Source organism: Dermochelys coriacea, chromosome 21 (assembly GCF_009764565.3).
Source record: "Dermochelys coriacea isolate rDerCor1 chromosome 21, rDerCor1.pri.v4, whole genome shotgun sequence".
NCBI classification, from domain to species: Eukaryota; Metazoa; Chordata; order Testudines; family Dermochelyidae; genus Dermochelys; species Dermochelys coriacea.
This window is the reverse complement of record NC_050088.1, coordinates 13,520,101-13,538,069: the sequence shown is the minus strand read 5'-3', so window position 1 is coordinate 13,538,069 and position 17,969 is coordinate 13,520,101. Positions and strand designations below refer to the sequence as shown.

Below are 17,969 nucleotides of genomic sequence, written 5' to 3'. Positions count from 1 at the left end.
GGCACGGCCCCTTGGGCACGCTCCTTAGGCTGGATGTGGGATGTTGGGGGGGCCCACAGGTGGCACTGATGAAGCAGATGCGGGAGGAGCAGCAACGAAGGCAGCTGGTGGAGACCAAGCGGAACCGGGAGGTTGCCCAGCTGAAGAAGGAGCAGCGCAGGCAGGAGGTGAGAGCCCAGCTCCTCGCCAGGGCTCTGCAGGCAGGGCAGCTCTGGCTGGGGCCTGCGCCCCTCGCTCGGCTCTGAGCTCCCACAGCAGCTGGCCGGGGCGTGGCGGGGAATGCGGGTTCTCCAAGGGGTCCGGGCCCTTCCTGGGGAGATGCCCCAAGCCAGGCTCCTTGGGGCCGGATGGGGAGGGTGCTGGAGAGCCCTTGTTATTGCTTGATGCGTCAGGTCCCCTTCCCTGTGCACAGGGGAGCAGTTATACCTGTGTGAGCCAGCCTGCACCCAGAACCCCTGACGCAGGGTGGGGAGGGGACAGGGGTGCCCCTGTGATCAGGCAGGGCTGAGCCAGGGGGTGGGGCCATTTGGGATGTGGGGGCAGCAGGGGAGCCTTGGAAAGCTGGGCTGAGCCGCGGGGATGGCTGAGCAAGGCGCTAGGAAATCTGGAGCAAGCACTGTACCGGCAGAGGACTAGATTCCACCCTCCATTACGCTGGTTGTAAATCTGGAGTAACTGCATTGATGTTAGCGGAGCCGCTCCAGATTTACACCGCTGCCGCGGAGATGCGAATCCGGCCATCTCCTGCATCAAGGACGTTCCGTGTTCAGCCCTGCCCTGCCTCTGCTCGACGGGGCGCTAGAGCTCTCCTGTGTGCCCGGCCCCTGGGATTAGTGCCCGGCTTGGCCCGCTTCGCTCGGAGCCTGTGATGGGCCACTGGCGTGCCAAGGCTTGCAGGTTGAATCTGCGTCAAGGGAGGGTCTGTGAAGCCAGCCGCCCCACCATCTGTCTGGGGATTCAAACAGCATCCGGCACCCATCCTCCCCCTACTGAAGGCACAACACGTCCGCTCCCCCCACCATGTGTCGGTCTGTCCGTCCATCCTCTGAGATCAGCACTTGGTGGGGTGGCAGGTTCCTCCCCAAGATCAGAGGAGGTGATTGTTTCCTCCTGCATCTCTGGTTGTTGCTCAGGGCAGGTACAAATGCCACAGTTGTTCCAGGTTTTACACCGCTGCTGGGGAGAACAGAATCTGGCCCATGGCCTGCATTGAGAACATCCCACATGCTGGCCTCAAGCAAGGGGGTATGGGAGCCTGGGGTCCTCTCCCCTTCCCCCATTCCTGCCATGGGTTCTACCCCAGAGCCCGGCTTCCTCTTTAGCGGTTCACGCCCGCTCAGGACTCGTCTGAGGCTCGGCTTCTCTCCCGCGCAGTTTCAAATCCGGGCGCTGGAGTCTCAGAAGCGGCAGCAGGAGATCATCCTGCGAAGGAAAACCCAGGAGGTGAGTGCCAGCCCCTGCGCCTGCGGGGGTCTGGAGAGCTGCTCGCGGCTGTGACCAGATGGGCGCTGAGGCCTGGCTGCTGGATGGGGCCATTGGCAGGGCAGGGCCTGGGGCCTCTCCAGTCTCCTCTGCCATCCCAGTGGGTCGTACTCAGCCAATGCTGGGTTGTTCCCAAGGCGCTGGCCCTGGGTGGGTTGGATTTCCCACAGAGCCTGGTCATTTTATGGCCAGGAATAACCAGGCAGGAGAGGACTGCGATCGGGGGGAAGAGGGGTACACCTGCCTCCAGGGGCAGCTGATCTGGAGTCAGGAAGGAGGAATTCTCTGCATGCCATGTGGGAGTGTACACAACAGGCTGTGCCCCCCTTCTCCCTTCCTGGGGCTAGCCCTTCTCTGATCCAGTCAACATCAGCCCCCCTGGGTCCTGGCAGCTGAGTCGATTGGGTGACTCGTCCAGGCTGCCTCCTGCCCCAGCACCCGTACAGCTCACGGGACGGTGCTTTGATCCCGTCTCGGGGTCCGTAAGCCAGATGGGTCCCCAGCCCCTCCTGATGCATTCTGGGAAACTGCTATCCAAGGGTACCGGCCCTCCACCCAGCCCAAATAGGCTCAGCTCTCTTGAAAGGTGCTCAGCCGCTCCCAGGCTCACTGTGCCACCTGAGAAGGGTTGGTTGCCACCTGAGAAGTCGCTCTGCCACTGGGGTGGCTGGGGGGGCGATGCCCCCTGCGGGTGTTCCCCAGAAGGTCCAACCGTCAGGCACTGCTCTCGCCCAGGTCTCTGCTCTGCGCCGCCTGGCCAAGCCCATGTCGGACCGGGTCTCTGGGAGGCTGAGTCAGAAGCCGGCCATGCTGGACTCGGGCGCAGAGGTGTCCGCCAGCACCACGTCCTCGGAACCGGAGTCCGGCGCTCGCTCGGTCTCCAGCATTGTGCGCCAGTGGAACCGGAAAATCGACCACTTCCTGGGAGACCCTTCGCCCTCCGTGAATGGGGCTCGGCCCATCAGGTCAGACCAGCGCTTCCAAATCCATGTCCTCCGCCACCTCGTTCCCTGCTTGGTCCTCAGGCCCCGGGCTCCTGGGTGTTAGCCGGGAGCGGAGTTCTGTGGCCAAGAGGCACACGGGAGACGATCGCTCTATCGTCGTGGGTGACTCTGCCATGTGGTTTGACACGTGGGACTCTCCCTGGCACTCTGCCTGCCTGACACTCTGGCTGGAGGCAGCCCCGATGTGTAAACGCCCCCCTGTCCCGAGCGCCCGCCCGGCGGGAGGTCCCTGACCACGTCCCATCCCACTGCAGGAAGAAGTTCCCAAAGAAGGGGGTAAGCCAGTCCTTCAGCAAGGCGGCCCGGCTCAAGTGGCAGTCGCTGGAGCGGCGCATCTTCGACGTCGTCATGCAGAGGATGACCATCGTCAACCTGGAGGCGGACATGGAGCGGCTGATCAAGGTGAGGTGGGGTTGGGGGGCAGCACCCTGGTGGGCGTGGGGGTTGGTGGCCTGAGCATGACCAAGGGCTGGGAGCGCGACTGGATGGCGTCGGCTGAGGTGTTCCCCTCCCACCCACCCCCTCAGAAACGCGAGGAGCTGGCGCTGCTGCAAGAGGCGCTGCAGGGGAAGAGGGGAAAGCTGCAGGCGGAGAGCCCGGAGGAGCAGAAGGGCCTGCAGGAGCTGAACGAGGAGATCGAGGTGCTGACCGCCAACATCGACTACATCAACGACAGCATTGCCGACTGCCAGGCCACCATCATGCAGCTGGAGGAGACCAAGGTGCCAGGGGATGGGGCCTGCGGGCGGGGGCGAGGCGCAGGGGTCTGTATATGGGGAGTTGGTCTCACGGGGGCAGGGATGGGAGGGAGATCACAGCAGGGCATTGTGTGCTGTAAGGGAAAGGGGGTGCTCTGGGGGCTGGTCGATAGTTGGGGTGGATGGGGCTGGGCGTGGGCAGGAGGCTGGCTGGCTGGACTCTTCCCCTAGGCAGCTTAAGCATAAGGGTTGCAGGAGGCAGGTTTGCAGTCTGGCTGCTTTCTCTGCTCGTGGTCGCTGAGGACGGCTGTACAAGGCCCAATTCAGCAGGTGCCTGAGCACTGGCGGGGCTGGTGCAATGGGCTGCCATAGGCCTGCGGGCGCCAGGCTAATGGACGTGGCTGCGGCTTGGCTTGGACCAGCGGAGGCCACGAATCCACCCTCTTCAGCTGCACGGCCGGGGCCATGAAGGCCCTTATATGTTGGTCCGACAGGGTCTCCATCAGCGCTGGATGGACGGCTGCTGAGACCGTGATGTCCACCACCAGCCACTAGGCCCAACAGCCCTGATGGGGGTTCTGCACACGTTGGAATCAGTGGAAGCCCCGTCCATACCATGGGACAAATGTACCCAGGGCTGCGGGCAAGGCGTGGCCTAGCCGCGCTCACTCCTGTCTGTGTGCAAAGGAAAAACCCATGTCAGTGCCAGGCTCCAGCCTGGGTCACTGCCAGGCTCCAAACATGCTTAAAACACGGGCTTTCTCCATTCCCTGCATATACGGCAACACAACCTCCTGTGAGAAACTGCCTGGACCCAGCCCAGTTCCACAGCGGCGTTCCTGTAGCGGTGCACTGGGGGGGTCAGCCCGATATTCAGGGCCAACCCCAGGTGTAGCCAGGAGAGAGGGTTGAAGATGCTGATTGCTTTTGTAGGAAATCTCCAACCCTTTTTGTTTTTCTTCTGAAATTTCCCATGGGGAAAAAAAATCAGTCTCTTCCCCCCCATCCCCTCCCAAGAGAAACTGGAATTTTTGTGGTTTTTGAAAATCAGTTTTGATGGTTTAAGATAAATAATTGGGGGTCTTGGGAAACAGTTTCCCTTCTGAGAAACTGCAAACTTGTGCTGAAAGCTGTTTTCAAACATTGAGTCTTTTTCTGATGTCAAATTTTTGTAAACGGGGTGGAGGGATTTTGATCAAAAAGGAAATTTTTGTTTAAGCAAAAAGCCATTTTTAATCCAATATTTCCACAGAGAAATGTGGAATAATAGCCCTAATAATGAGGCCTTTCTCCCTCGCATCTGTAGTGTGTGTTTGTGCTGCAAGGAAAACCCCAGAGCACAAGTCTCAGAGCCTGGATCCATTGCCTTGGGCTCGCAGGGCTCGGGCTACAGGGCTAAAAATAAGAGGGTAGACACTCACACTAGGGCTGGAGCCTGGGCTCTGTAACCTGGCCGGGGAGGGTCTCAGAGCCCAGGCTCCAGCCTGAGCAGGAACGTCTACACTGCTACTTTTAGCCCCGTAGCGCAAGCCCGAATCCATTGGCCTGGGCTCTGAGGCTTGCTGCCGTGGGTTCTTCTTTGCTGTGTGGACGTACTGTTAATGACATGCGGGGTCTGACCCAGGTTAGCACAGTGTATCTCTCTGCTCTCCTCCCGGCGGCTAGCGTACGTAAACCGGTTTATTAGTATATGTCTACGCTTAAACTGCTACAGCTGCAAGGCTTTAGTGCTTTGGTGTAGATGCTCCCCGTCGGAGTAACCAATCTACCTCCTAAGGAGGTGGCTGTTTAGTTCGGTCCGCATAGCTACACCTCTCTGGGACGGGGGCGGGGCAGGATTTTCACACCCTGGAGAGACATAGCTATGCTGGTTTAAGCTCCCAGTGTAAACGCGCCCTTGGTCTGCTCTGGTCACCTGACTAACGAACAGCTCCTGTCGTCCAGGCAGTAGAAGCTCATCTTCTTGAGATCCGCAGGTGTGTGGTTCAGTTCCCACAGTCGGCCCAACTGGGGGCCAGATTCGAGGCGTGCATCCAGTGCACGGGGTACAATGGGCCCTCGACTGCAAGTGCTCACGCGCAGCATTGGCGTGCAAGTCGTCGTCCCCACCGTCATCAGCCAGTCAAGGGACCCTCCCAGTTACCTGGTGCCGGTGTCTCTGCTGGCCCTCTGCTTTCTGCCCTTCACCGCCCCCAGCGCCATTCTAATTCCCCTCCCTCGGGGTCTCTCCTGCACCGTAGGAGGAGCTGGACTCCACCGACACCTCCGTGGTGATCAGCTCCTGCTCCTTGGCTGAGGCTCGCCTCCTGCTGGACAACTTCCTCAAGGCCTCCATCGATAAGGTCAGGCAAGGGGCTGTCTGGGGCAGGGAGGCGCACCTCTGGGGGGCGGGTCGCAGAGCATGGGATCCCAGGAAGCCCCCTGTTGGGGTGGGATCGCAGTCGCTGCAGGGCAGGTTTGGAGCCGGGGCTATTTGGCTGGGCCTGGGGCATCCTCTTTGCGCGGGTGAGGGAGACTGAGAGGCTGGCCCAGCCTGTGTGCTGCTGGTCCCAGGGAGGGGAACAGGTTACAAGCCGCAGCTGAGTGAGGCTGGTGTGGAACCTGCGTCTGTGCCCAGGGACGGGGATTGAAGCCAGGAGCCAATTTCCCCGACCCACCCACTGGCCCGCCCTGTGTGCCGGACGGAGGCTTACCTCCTGCTCCCGCCAAACAGGGGCTGCAGGTGGCTCAGAAAGAAGCCCAAATCCGCCTGCTGGAAGGGCGCCTGAGACAAACGGACGTGACCGGCTCCTCCCAGAACCATGTCATCCTGGATGCCCTGCGAGAGAAAGCGGAGTCCCACCCTGAGCTGCAGGCACTCATCCACAACGTGCAGCAAGGTGGGTGCTGGGCTCTTCCTCCTGGGGACCCCCGTGGGTATGGGGCACTGGCTGGCAAGGGAGCCGGCAGCGCTGAGGTAGAACCTGGGGCTGGCAGCAGCTGGGAAGGCTCGGGATGTTTCCCCTGCCCCTACAGATGGCACATCTGCCCATTGGGACAGATGGAGCCCACCCCAGGGCTCTTGGCATTGCTCTGACTCCATGGGCAGGAGTGATGGGCCCGCTTCTTCCAGACGTATCAGCCCATGTGGTCACAGCCTGTCCATCTGTGAGGATGCAGTGATGGCGCTTTGGTGGCATAGAGTTAATGATACGATAGCAGTGGTCTGGAGGGTGTCCCAAGGACCTAAAGGGCCACACGCTGATTGGCGACCGCCTGCTGCCTGGCTCTGATCGGACTGGCCCAGTGCGGTGCCCTCCCACCCTCTGTTGCATTGACGCCCCCTTGTTGGCTGTTCCTTGTGCAGAGAATGGCTACGCCAGCACGGACGAGGAGATCTCGGAGTTCAGCCTGGCCTCGGAGGGGAGGTGAGCGCACCAGGGAGCGTGCAGTGTCGCAGCCTCGTGTGCCCCTGAGCGGCAGGATCTATGGCGTGAGCGTGGCCAGGGGAGGGGGGCGCATCTCTGTGGCGCTCGTTGGCAAGAGAGACCCGTTAGAGCTTGGCAGCTAAATTCTCTAGGTTCTGTCTGCACCGAGCATGCTCCAGCCCCTCAGAGCTCCTACATGTGACTGGACAGTGCACACGCTACCCACACACAATGACTGGCCTTGCTAAACCCCAGGCATGCAGGGGCTGTACAGAACCATCCCAGCAATCATTCCTCTTGAGGACCAGGGGCAAGATGGAGCTGAGAGTGGAGAGGGCCCTGAAAGGGACCAGGGGATGGGCTGTACCTCAGGGAATCGGAGGAGGAACCGTAGCCGGGCTGATAGGGTGTTATGGGGTGGGAGTGATGGGCAATGATTTCTTCCTTTAGCTCTAGGTAAAACCTTAAGGGAGTTGGCTATTAAACCCTTTGTTCCCTACAGCTTCTCCCAGTCTTTCACCATGAAGGGCTCGGCCAGCCAGGACGACTTCAAGTTCAAGGTCAGTTCATGGTCGCAGACGGGGCCATTTAACATAGTCCAGGTGGCCACAGCTGGATGTGGGTGTGGGGTCCTCAGTCCATTGTACCCCCTCTCCCTTTGTGCTCATGGCTGGGTGGTGGCCCCTGGCTGGTGTCTTCTCCATGGCTGGAATGCCTTGAGGAGCTGGGTCTGGAACTCAAATAGCCTGAGGTCTGGTCTCCTGATGGTGTCCGTGCCTGGCGTGTTACTTTGGCCCTATAAATGGCTCCTTGAGTGGTAGACCCCACTTGAAACCCCCCAATGTCACATCATTGGGCTGTACTGGGCTTCCCTGAATCCAGGGAAGATGTCTTGGTGCTGCCTGGCTCTCCTCTGGGAGCAAATAAAACCCACATGATACCCTGGTGCTGTGCGCCCTTCCCAGCAATTAGTTGATTGGACCAGTCCCTCCATGTGCCGAATCCTCCTGGGAGAGCTGCTCCAGTGCCCTGGCCATACAGGGCATGTTCCAGCCTGTTCCACGGGGGGTACTTCCTGTTGCCCTCACAAATGAGTGCATGAAGCGTTAATGCTAGCAACCAGGGCCCAACTGAAAGGTCTCCCTACATCTGCCACTGCTGGGTGCTCGGCCCAGGGGCTTCTTGGAACTGAGTGGCCAAGGGGTGCCAGTATCTCAGACTCACTCCATGTGCTATCCTTGGGGCAGTGAACTCCTTCCCTCTCAACCTTCCTCTCCCTTTGCCCTGCCGTAGGGGGAACCCAAGCTGTCAGGCCAGATGAAGGCTGTGTCGGCCGAGTGCCTGGGACCCACGCTGGACATCTCCACCAAGAACATCACCAAGTCCTTGGTATCCCTCATGGAGATCAAAGAAGATGGAATCGGCTTTTCCATCCGGGATTCCTACTACAAGGATAAGGTCTCCCGCACCATCAGCCTGCCCACCCGCGGCAGCACCTTGTAAGCCCTGGCGAGTGTGGGCCCCACATGCTTACAGGCTCTTGGGGGGCAAGGTGGGCTTGGCCATCATACTCTGCCCTTGGAGCCTTGAGTGTGGACTCCTTTTGGTCAATCCAGCCTGTCCCCAGCATGCAGTGGTGGGGCCAGCTCTCCTGGCCTGCTCTGCCATCTTCGATGGACAAGTTGTGGTACTGGCAGTCGGGGGACGGGGACTAGGGAAGGTGGGACAAATTGGGTTCCATTGTCGGACAGAGTTGGGCGTCCAGTCTCTATGGCCCTCTTATCAAAGGCATGGAGCTGCCTTCTCCAGCGGCAGAGTCTCGATGATGAAGCCAACAGGACCTGCACTCAAAGCATAAACTCTTAACTGGGGGCCACTGGCCTGACCTTGGGCCCTGCCGGGGCCTGATCCAGCCCGCTGGGCCCCTGGCTCAGGAAGTGGATCTGCATGCTGCACCATGGCTCTCGGCTCACTTGCTCTGCGGTAGGCTTGTTCAGTGCTGAAGGGCCCAGGGCCCAAGGAGGGGCGATTGCTGATCTGGTCTTGCTCTGTTCTAGCCCTAGGCAGTCCCGTGGCTCGGACACCTCGCCTCTGACCCGGAGGAAATCCTACGACCGGGGGCAGCCAACCAGGTGAGCTGGGGAGCAGCTGGAGAGCACATGGGCCTATCTCCCCGTTGGGGACCGGCCTGTGCAATCGGCAGTGCCCTGGCACAGATCTCAGTGCTGGATCCGGCTGTACCATAGAATCCTAGAAGATCAGAGTTGGAAGAGACCTCAGGAGGTATCTAGTCCAACGCCCTGCTCAAAGCAGGACCAACCCCAACTAAATCAGCCCAGCCAGGGCTTTGTCAAGCCTGACCTTAAAAACCTCAAAGGATGGAGATTCCACCACCTCTGTAGCTAACCCATTCCAGTGCTTCACCACACTCCTCATGAAATAGCGTTTCCTAATATCCAACCTCAACCTCCCCACTGTAACTAGAGACCATTGCTCCTTGTTCTGTCATCTGCCACCACTGAGAACAGCCGAGCTCCATCCTCTTTGGAGCCCCCCTTCAGGTAGTTGAAGGCTGCTATCAAATCCCCCCTTACTCTTCTCTTCTGCGGACTAAACAAGCCCAATTCCCTCAGCCTCTCCTCATAAGTCATGTGTCCCAGCTCCCTGATCATTTCCGTTGCCCTCCGCTGGACTCTTTCCAATTTGTCCACATCCCTTCTGTAGTGGGGGGCCCAAAACTGGACGCAATACTCCAGATGTGAGCTCACCAGTGCCGAATAGAGGGGAAGAATCACTTCACCATGGGCTGGCACTGCAGGCCTCCCTGTACTGAGTGGGGGGGAATAGGGCAAGGGGGTAGGTCCCTGGCCCAGGCTTGTAATCGTGGGTCTCTTTCTGAACACCTGGACTCAGGACTTCAGACGTTGGCTTCACGCCTCCCTCGTCCCCTCCCACCAGGCCGCGCAACGACCGCAATGTCTTCTCCCGCCTCACCAGCAACCAGAGCCAGGGCTCCGCGCTGGACAAGTAAGAGTCTCACGGGGCAAGGAGTGGGTGGGGGAGGAGTGAATCTCCGGGGGAGCCCAGCCCCAAGAGCAGTGAATGGCAGATGGTGACTCCCATGGCTGCCCCCTGGTACCGTCCCTGCTCTGGCCCGGGGCCCGGCAGTCCCAGCTGGGCTCTCGCCACCCCGGTACCATCCCCGCTCTGCCCCAGGGCCTGCCAGTCCCAGCCGGAGTCAGTCCCGGGCTCATGAATTGACCAGGGCGAAGGCAGAGAGCTGCAATCCCGGTACACTAGAACCTCACACGGGGCAGCATCTCCCTGGGCAGGGGCCCTATGCCAGGCCTGTGTATAACCCCATTGATATGGGGGCAGGGCTCTTTCGCCCCCCTCTACTGGCTGGACCTTGTCTCGGGGCTGCCCCTGAGCTGCCAAGCCTGGGCCTTTCACTCAGGCAGAAGCAGCTGCTGTTGCGAGCCTGGGGCGGCAGGTGCCCTCCCTGCAGACGCTCCAGCCAGAGGCTCATCATTACGTTGCACTGCCAGAGCCCTCAGCCCAGGCCCGAAGCGGTGCCCTGGCCGTAGCGCTGTGTGCACACACGTGGCAGTGCCAGGGCCCCCACTGGGCCCGTGGGCATCCCCTGGGGGGCTGGGGCGGTCACAGGCCCCATTGGCGGCCCTGGGCTCCTCAGGTCCTGCTGGTAGCTCTGGAGGGCCCCGGTGTGTTGGCCAAGATGCCGGCCATCACGCTGGCGGCCATCGGAGGGGGAATTTCACCCGCAGTGACGCCGCTGGGTGGGTTTGGCTGCAGTTCTAAAGCGGGTGAGGTGGGCCCAGGGGGCTGTTAGCTGAGGATGCTGAGCCGCCATCCCATCCCCACCGAAGCATGGGGCTCGTTGGCACTGGGCTTGGCAGGGGTCCCCAGGCAGTGGGGAAGCCATTTCCCAGCTAGCCCCACCCCTGGTTCTGGAGGCACTGGCTGTGCCCTGCTCGGGGCCCTGCTCCCTCTCCCGCTGTGTTCAGGGGGGAGACACCGGCTGCTCGCAGGCCCCGGGCCCCCTCAGGAGGTGATATGGCTGCTCTATGTGGGGCGAACTTTCCACCAGGGTCCTGTAGGTGCTCCCTGATTGCTCCTGGTGCCAGAGGCTGTGACCCTTTTGGTGGTTGGGGGCGTGCGCTCTCCAGTGGGAGTCTGGGTTTCCATGGAGGATCGAATCCACCTTAGGACAGCCTTTGACAGTCACAGGCCAGCCCCTCGGTGGGTGCAAATTGGCCTAGCTGCCATGGGGGTAGCAGAGCTGCTTTGATTTACAGCCCCTGAGGGCCTGGCCCTAGGGGAGCAGGCAGCAGCCACCTCCCACCTGCCTGCTTGCAGAATCCCAGTTTGGTGGTGACGTTCTAACCTGGGGCGGGGGGAGCCCATGGTGCTGCCTGCAGCTCAGGAACAGCCCCCCGTCTCCATCCCGCCTGCTAGCAAACTGCACGATAGCGCAGAGCCAGTCCATGTCAGAACGCCCCGGCTGGACCCCGAAACCAGGAGTGCGGAACTTGGGGGGCTAGGCTGGATCGCTGGTGGCAGTAATGGGACGGGGGGACCTTGGGAAGATTAAATGAAGATTCGATGCAGGAATCCCCAGGTGAGGCCTTGTACAAGTCAGACTGGGTGATTGTAACCGTCCCTTCTGGCTGAACGACTCCAGCTCAGCCGGAAAGATCTTGTGTCCGAGCCACGTGTCCCTTCCTGCTCCTCTGCCCCTTTCCTCTCTCTGGTTTTCTGTGTCCGCTCCTCCCTCTCTACCCCGCTAGCTTGGATGTAATAACAACGCTCTACTCTCTGACTCTCTGCTGCTGCCTCTCTCATCCGGGATTTTTTCTCCCGTAATCCTGCTAATTTTCTGTCCCTAGGTCTGACGACAGCGATTCCTCTGTCTCGGAGGTGCTGAGGTACATACAACTTTCTGTTGATAACTCTCCTGCTTCTCGCATTTCCCTCCCCCTGCCCTGCATGCTGAAGCTGTGCTGGCCAAACTCTGGGCCTTGCTTCTTTGCTAAATCTATTGGGACTCTGTCATGGTGCGGCTCTTGCTCGTTGTGTGTCCCTCTTTGCCTCTCTCTACTTCCCTGCATGGCCCTGGCATGCCGTGTCCGGCTGTGGAAGTCCCTTTCTGCCTCTGGTCTCCAGAGCCTTACAGTCTGAGCCATTGTCTTGAAACGCAGTGCTGGGTGTTTAAGCGAATAGCGTACGGTGCTTTGACTGGATGGGGGCAGCTGCATGCTCTATTCTGCCTCGAGGGCAGGGCGGGTAGTGATGATAACTTGCGCTGTGTCTAGCCTAGCTCCAAGAGGCAGGGCAGTCCAGCTGTTGGAGCCGATGGATGCTTGGGGGGGGTCCAGTCTATGATGTTTTGTCCTCTTCTCTTGCACCTTCAATTCAAACATCTCAAAGCACTTGACAAATGGGGTTTCAGCCTCCCAACACCCATGGCGAGGCTGGTCAAGATTGTTATCCCTGTCTCGCAGATGGGGAAACCGAGGCACGACAAGTGAACACCTGGGGTGCAGCCTCTAGGCACTGAGGATCCTATGGCTGCTGCTGGGGCCTATGCAGCCTCCCCCATATATTAGAGCAGCCTTGGGGTTACTCGAACTCACTGCAACCTCTCAAGGGGCTGCTTGCTGACTGTGCCACAGCCCAGAGTTCCCTTAATGGGGTGTGCTAAGGCCCTGGCTCTGCCCCCAGCATGCTTGGGTTGGCAACACGAGCAACGTAGAACCAATTACACTAGCCCAAGGCGGTGTCTGTGCCAGGACAACTCTCCCTCTCCCATGCCCTGCACATCAAAAGGGCTAGGCTGGCAGAGGAGCATCTCCCCACTGGCGTTTGGGTGCCTATCTGAGATGCTGTGGGCCTGACTGTGACACCCTGAGCACCATCAGCTGGAGTAGAGGGTACTCGGCGCCCCTCAAAAAATCGATTCCAACCATGCCACAAATGTGCTGTGTGACCCTGGGCTAGCCCCTTCCCCTCCCTGTGCCTCAGTATCCCCACCTTAATTCAACCCTGCTGGGAGGAGGGGAGGTGTTTTGAAATCCTGGCTGGGAAGCTGCTCTGGAGATACTGATTCTTTCCATGATAGGCTCTTCCACCTGGGCTCTTTCCTCAGGGATGTCGAGTCTCATTGCTCAGCGCTCTGGAACTTCCCTCTGAACTCCCCTCACAGCCCCATTGGCTGTTGCTGGGGCAAAGTCTAGAACTGATTTGAGACAGGATTGTCTCCTAGCTCAGGAGCCAGGACTCCTGGGTTCTCTCCCTGTTCTGGGGGGATTGAAAACTCCTGGGTTCCGTTCCCAGCTCTGCCATTGATTTGCCACGTGACCTTTTAAAAATCCCTTCCTCATCTGCCAAACCGGGAGCTCATTGGGAAACTGGAGCGGGTCAGATGGAGAGAGGGTGCTTCCCCACGCTGGCCATGGTGCTCTTATACCGCACACAGCACAGCTGGAGCCAGGCCCCAGTTTGTTCAAGCCTGGAGGTTCTGGGGGTTGGGTCCAGAGCCAGCCTGCCCCTGCCGTCCTAGGTCACCCAGCTAGAACCCCCTTGCTGACGCCCTTGCGCGCGCTCTCTCTCTCTCTCTCTCATATGGAAGGGGCCTCATTAACCCTGTGGGCAGTGCCAGGAGCGCCCGAACGGCCCCGCTGCAGTGCCTATCCGTGGCGGAGGGACACTCCAAGCCTGTTCTCTGCGTGGACGCCACAGACGAGCTGCTCTTCTCTGGATCCAAAGGTGCACACCTCAGGGGTGGGCTGGCTGCTGAGTGCTGGGTGTGATCCGCCCGAACTGCGAGGACAGCACCAGCCTGCCTGAGAGCTCCCTAAGCCACAACAAGAAAAGGAGTTCTTGTGGCACCTTAGAGACTAACAAATTTATGTAAGCATAAGCTACAGCTCACTTCATCAGATGCATGCAGTGGAAAATACAGTGGGGAGATTTTATATACACAGAGAACATGAAACAATGGGGGTTACCATACACATTGTAAGGAGAGTGATCAGGTAAGGTGAGCTATTACCAGCAGGATAGCAGCGGGCGGTGGAGGGAAACCTTTTGTAGTGATAATCAAGGTGGGCCATATCCAGCAGTTGACAAAAACGTGTGAGGAACAGTACGGGGGGAAATAAACAAGGGGAAATAGTTTTACTTTGTGTTATGACCCATCCACTCCCAGTCTTTATTCAAGCCTAAATCAATTGTATCCAGTTTACAAATTAATTCCAATTCAGCAGTCTCTCCTTGGAGTCTGTTGTTTTTGAATTTTTTTTGTTGAGGAATTGCCACTTTTAGGTCTGTAATCAAGTGACCAGAGAGATTGAAGTGTTCTCCAACTGGTTTTTGAATGTTATAATTCTTGACGTCTGATTTGTGTCCATTCATTCTTTTACGTAGAGACTGTCCAGTTTGGCCAATGTACATGGCAGAGGGGCATTGCTGGCACATGATGGCATATATCACATTGGTAGATGTGCAGGTGAACGAGCCTCTGATAGTTTGGCTGATGTGATTAGGCCCTATGATGGTGTCCCCTGAATCGATGCTCTTGTTACAGTGTGTATGGCAACACCCATTGTTTCATGTTCTCTGTGTATATAAAATCTCCCCACCGTATTTTCCACAGAATGCATCCGATGAAGTGAGCTGTAGCCCACGAAAGCTTATGCTCTAATAAATGTGTTAGTCTCTAAAGTGCCACAAGTCCTCCTGTTCTTTTTGCGGATACAGACTAACAGGGCTACTACTCTGAAAACTAAGCCACAACAAGCCAGTGCAGTTCTGGGTCCCCCCAGTAGAGGGCAGCAATGCTGCACAAGTCATTACGGCTGAACAGCTGTGTGGTGACATGGAACCATGGAATACGAGATCCCTAAATGGCCCCCTCAAGGATTGAACTCTCAACCCTGAGTTTAGCAGGCCAATGCTCAAACCACTGAGCTATCCCTCCCCGTGACATCCATGAAGCGAGTTGTTGGGGCCTCTGCCCAGCCCCTCGTGACTGAGTGTCACCTCCCACCTGGCAGTTATAGACCCTCCCCCCATCTGCAGTTCTGGTGGAGATGCCAGGGGCTGGATGGGCCACAGGGACTGAGCTCATTTCTCGCCCCTGGGGCACCCCTGGGAGCCAGAGTGGGAGGGTAGGGAGCCATGGGGTTCCTCTGCTGAGGACAGGAAGGGGCCTGCAGTGTCATATGCTCCTGCCTCCTCCCGCAGATCGGAGCTGCAAAATGTGGAACCTGGTGACGGGCCAGGAAATCGCCTCGCTGAAGGGCCACCCCAACAATGTGGTGTCCATCAAGTACTGCAGCCACTCGGGGCTGGTGTTCACTGTCTCCACCTCCTACATCAAGGTGTGGGACATCCGGGACTCGGCCAAGTGCGTCCGCACCCTCACGTAGGTACCTGGTGCACTGAGGCTGCTCTGAGGGCTTGGCCAAGCTCGACGCGGTGCCCTGCCAGCGTCCCGCACCCAGGGCAGCATTGCAAAGGCCAGGCGGGCTGCAGGGCTGAGCCTAGGAATGGTGCAATGCTGGTCACTCTAGCCTGGCCTGGCTTGCGGAGGCTCCGTGGCTTGGTGCTCTGCTCTCAAGGCAGTTGCTCCTTTTAGTCTGTTTCAGGGGGCACCGGGCACCCTACTGCCTACGATTGCTTTGATCAGGGATGGGTAATGACCCATCTGCAGCTGCCAGCACCGTTCCCAGACCCCAGCGAATCGGCCCCTCTCTCTGGTGCCCAGCCACCAACTGAGACGTCTCGTTGCCTGCAGTCCCTCCCCAGACCTAAAATCTGACTGGTGGGAACGTGCCTAGGCTGCCTGTCAACATCAACTCCCGGCAAGAGGCGGGGTTTGTGTTGCTCCGCCCCCAGGCGTGGAGCTGGCACACCTGCTGGCGTGGGTCTGGCTGGCTGCTCGGCAAGGCACCTCCCTTGGGGCAGCCCCCCGCCAAGAGCCGCTGCCTAGCTCACCCTTGCTGGGCCGTTGCTCCTGGTTTGAGGTGATGTGGGGCTGAAGTGGGGTCTCATCCTGGCACCACTGGCACTGCATGTGGCCATGAATGGCATTGCTTTGCCTTCTAGACGGCTGGGGACAGACTTCCTCCAGCCTTCTAATCAGTCCACAATGGATCTTCCATTGCACACTGTGTAAATCCCCCCCACCCCCATTTCACCTGCCCCCCGCTGCCCGAGGGTCTCTGCCTTGAGGCTCATCTCTTGCTGTCTCTTTGGCTTAGCTCTTCGGGTCAGGTGATCTCCGGGGACGTCTGCGCCGGGACCACGACCCGCACCATCGCCAGCGTGCAGGGCGAGCACCAGATCAACCAGATCGCGCTCAACCCCGCCGGCACTGTGCTCTATGCCGCCGCCGGGAACTCCGTCCGCATCTGGGAGCTCAACAGGTCAGGGCAGCACCGGGGCTCGAGCCCCCAGGCGAGGGCAGCTCTTGTGGGGAGGGAGCCGGGTGCTGCGTAGGCAGAGGGAGCTGCTGTTCTGTGCTGGGCTGGGGCCTGCTCCCTCCCAGCTGGAAGCTGTCTTATTGAGGCGGGGCAGATTTGGACTTGGCGCCGGGGGCAGCTGCACTGGCACAAACCCCAGCGTGGAGCAGCTTGGCCTGTCTGCACTGGGGCTTTGCTCTACAGCAGCTGCTGGGGCAGATGATCAGGCCCGGGGTGGCTGAAAGCAGGACCCAGCGCTCCTCTCCCAGCTGCAGCCCTTAGGGCGGGGGTGGGGAACCTTTTTTCTGTCACGGGCCATTGACCCACAGGAAAAAATCAATCGCAGGCCACTCACCCACCTCTGGGGGTGCAGGGGCTTGGGGCTTCCCCCGCAGTGGAGCAAGCCAGTGCTAGCAGCTCCAGCCCCACAGGGGTGGAGGGGTCGGGGAGGGCGCCACGGGCCAGGTGAAATTAACCAACCGGCTGGATCCAGCCTGCGGGCCATAGTTTTCCCCGCCCCGCCTTAGCGGCTCAGCAGACAAGCTGATCACCCCCCTGGCACTGCACCTGAACCCAACTTCCCACCCCTAGCCCGAGGCCTGGATCACAGCCCACGGTGTTGAGGGACATGGTATCACCAAGGGTGCTCCGTGCTCTGCGCTCTGGAGCATGAGGTCCCCGCTTCTGCTCGGGATGGTGGAGAGGAGCCCGGGGCTGGAAGGATCCCTGCTGGGAGCCTTGGAGACCGGGCCAGCGAAGGGCCTGCAGGAACGAGCATCTCCTGCTGAGCGCGCCCCAGACCCTGACAGCCCCGGCTCTTGCTTGTAGGTTGCAGCCTATCGGGAAGCTGACCGGCCACATCGGGCCCGTGATGTGTCTGACTGTGAACCAGACCGCGAGCAACCACGACCTGGTCGTCACCGGCTCCAAGGATCACTATGTCAAGGTACCCTAGGACCCTCCCTCCCTCCTGCTCACGGGCAGCACAAGATACAGGGGCTCGCTGCCCATCAAAGACCTGGTGTGGAGGGGACACGCTGGGTGGGGTTGTCCAGAGCACCCAGCGTCAGCCTAACTCTGCTCCCACGGTGGGCAGGAGGGAGCCGTTCTGTTGACCTCAGCGGGAGCAGAGGGAGGCCAGCGCTGAGCACATCTGCAAATCCCACCAGGGTCTGAGAAATGCCATGAGCCCCCCAGGACTTGTGGCCTTAACGACCTGGCAGCTTTGCAACTGGTCAGCCTTCCTGTTCCCCGTCTGCCAGGTGTCTCTGTGGGACACGGGGAGCAGGGTCTGTGCACTGCAGCTAAGAGCGTCTTGGACCCCAGATCCGGGAAATGCTGGAGGAGCTGCCATGTCTCAAAGTGCTGGGCCGTTCGCCAGCCCTGGAGACTGGAATTCCAGGTGCCCTGCCCAGGCCTCCCCTCCACGCCCCCCGCCAACGTGTCTCCTGCGAAGGTGGAATCGGCCTCTGCCTGCCCTCTGTGGCCTCTGCTGGATCTGTCTCCCAGGGGGCTATTTTGCCTTTGCAATGTGGCCCACGGCCAGCCAGGCGCTGATCTGCGCCCGCACGTCGGCCACCAAACCATTGGAGGAGGTGGAGATTTCCAGTCCCGGCTGAGCCGGGTGAGGTTCAAACCAGCGACCTGTGTCCCAGCACTGAATCATCATGTCCCCACGTGGCCTCTCCCCCAAGTACCCCAGCCTGGCGTAAGCGGGCAGAACCCTGCTGCTCCCAATCCATCCCTGTCTTATTGCACTGGGCCCCGGCTCAGCATCCAGCGGGAGCTGTGTGGTCAGACGCACTAGCCGTACCCCTGCCTTGCGGGAAGGGCTGTTGCTGGCCAGATGACCCGAGAGCAGCTGGTCTCCTTCGCCACTTGGGTTCACAGCAG

General features: G+C 59.6%; 1 protein-coding gene across 6 annotated transcripts in view; it reads left to right on the top strand.

Moving 5' to 3' along the window:
- Positions 1 to 17,969, top strand: part of KIF21B (kinesin family member 21B) — an 85,438-nt gene that overhangs the window by 56,981 nt on the left and 10,488 nt on the right. For 2 of the 6 annotated variants that reach the window (XR_005289846.2, XM_038379873.2), the window contains exons 16-32: positions 60 to 167; positions 1,375 to 1,443; positions 2,218 to 2,447; positions 2,741 to 2,888; positions 3,014 to 3,208; positions 5,425 to 5,526; positions 5,898 to 6,063; positions 6,531 to 6,591; positions 7,094 to 7,151; positions 7,885 to 8,090; positions 8,649 to 8,723; positions 9,505 to 9,618; positions 11,499 to 11,537; positions 13,241 to 13,377; positions 14,857 to 15,037; positions 15,876 to 16,040; positions 16,905 to 17,022. Coding sequence is in view for 2 of the 6 variants with exons in the window: in XM_038379873.2 (XP_038235801.1) it covers positions 60 to 167; positions 1,375 to 1,443; positions 2,218 to 2,447; positions 2,741 to 2,888; positions 3,014 to 3,208; positions 5,425 to 5,526; positions 5,898 to 6,063; positions 6,531 to 6,591; positions 7,094 to 7,151; positions 7,885 to 8,090; positions 8,649 to 8,723; positions 9,505 to 9,618; positions 11,499 to 11,537; positions 13,241 to 13,377; positions 14,857 to 15,037; positions 15,876 to 16,040; positions 16,905 to 17,022 (2,172 nt within the window). In the remaining 4 variants the exon portion in view is untranslated. The remainder of the gene's footprint in view (positions 1 to 59; positions 168 to 1,374; positions 1,444 to 2,217; positions 2,448 to 2,740; positions 2,889 to 3,013; positions 3,209 to 5,424; positions 5,527 to 5,897; positions 6,064 to 6,530; positions 6,592 to 7,093; positions 7,152 to 7,884; positions 8,091 to 8,648; positions 8,724 to 9,504; positions 9,619 to 11,498; positions 11,538 to 13,240; positions 13,378 to 14,856; positions 15,038 to 15,875; positions 16,041 to 16,904; positions 17,023 to 17,969) is intronic. The other 4 variants (XR_005289847.2, XM_038379874.2, XR_006276456.1 and 1 more) reach the window with 3 other exon arrangements.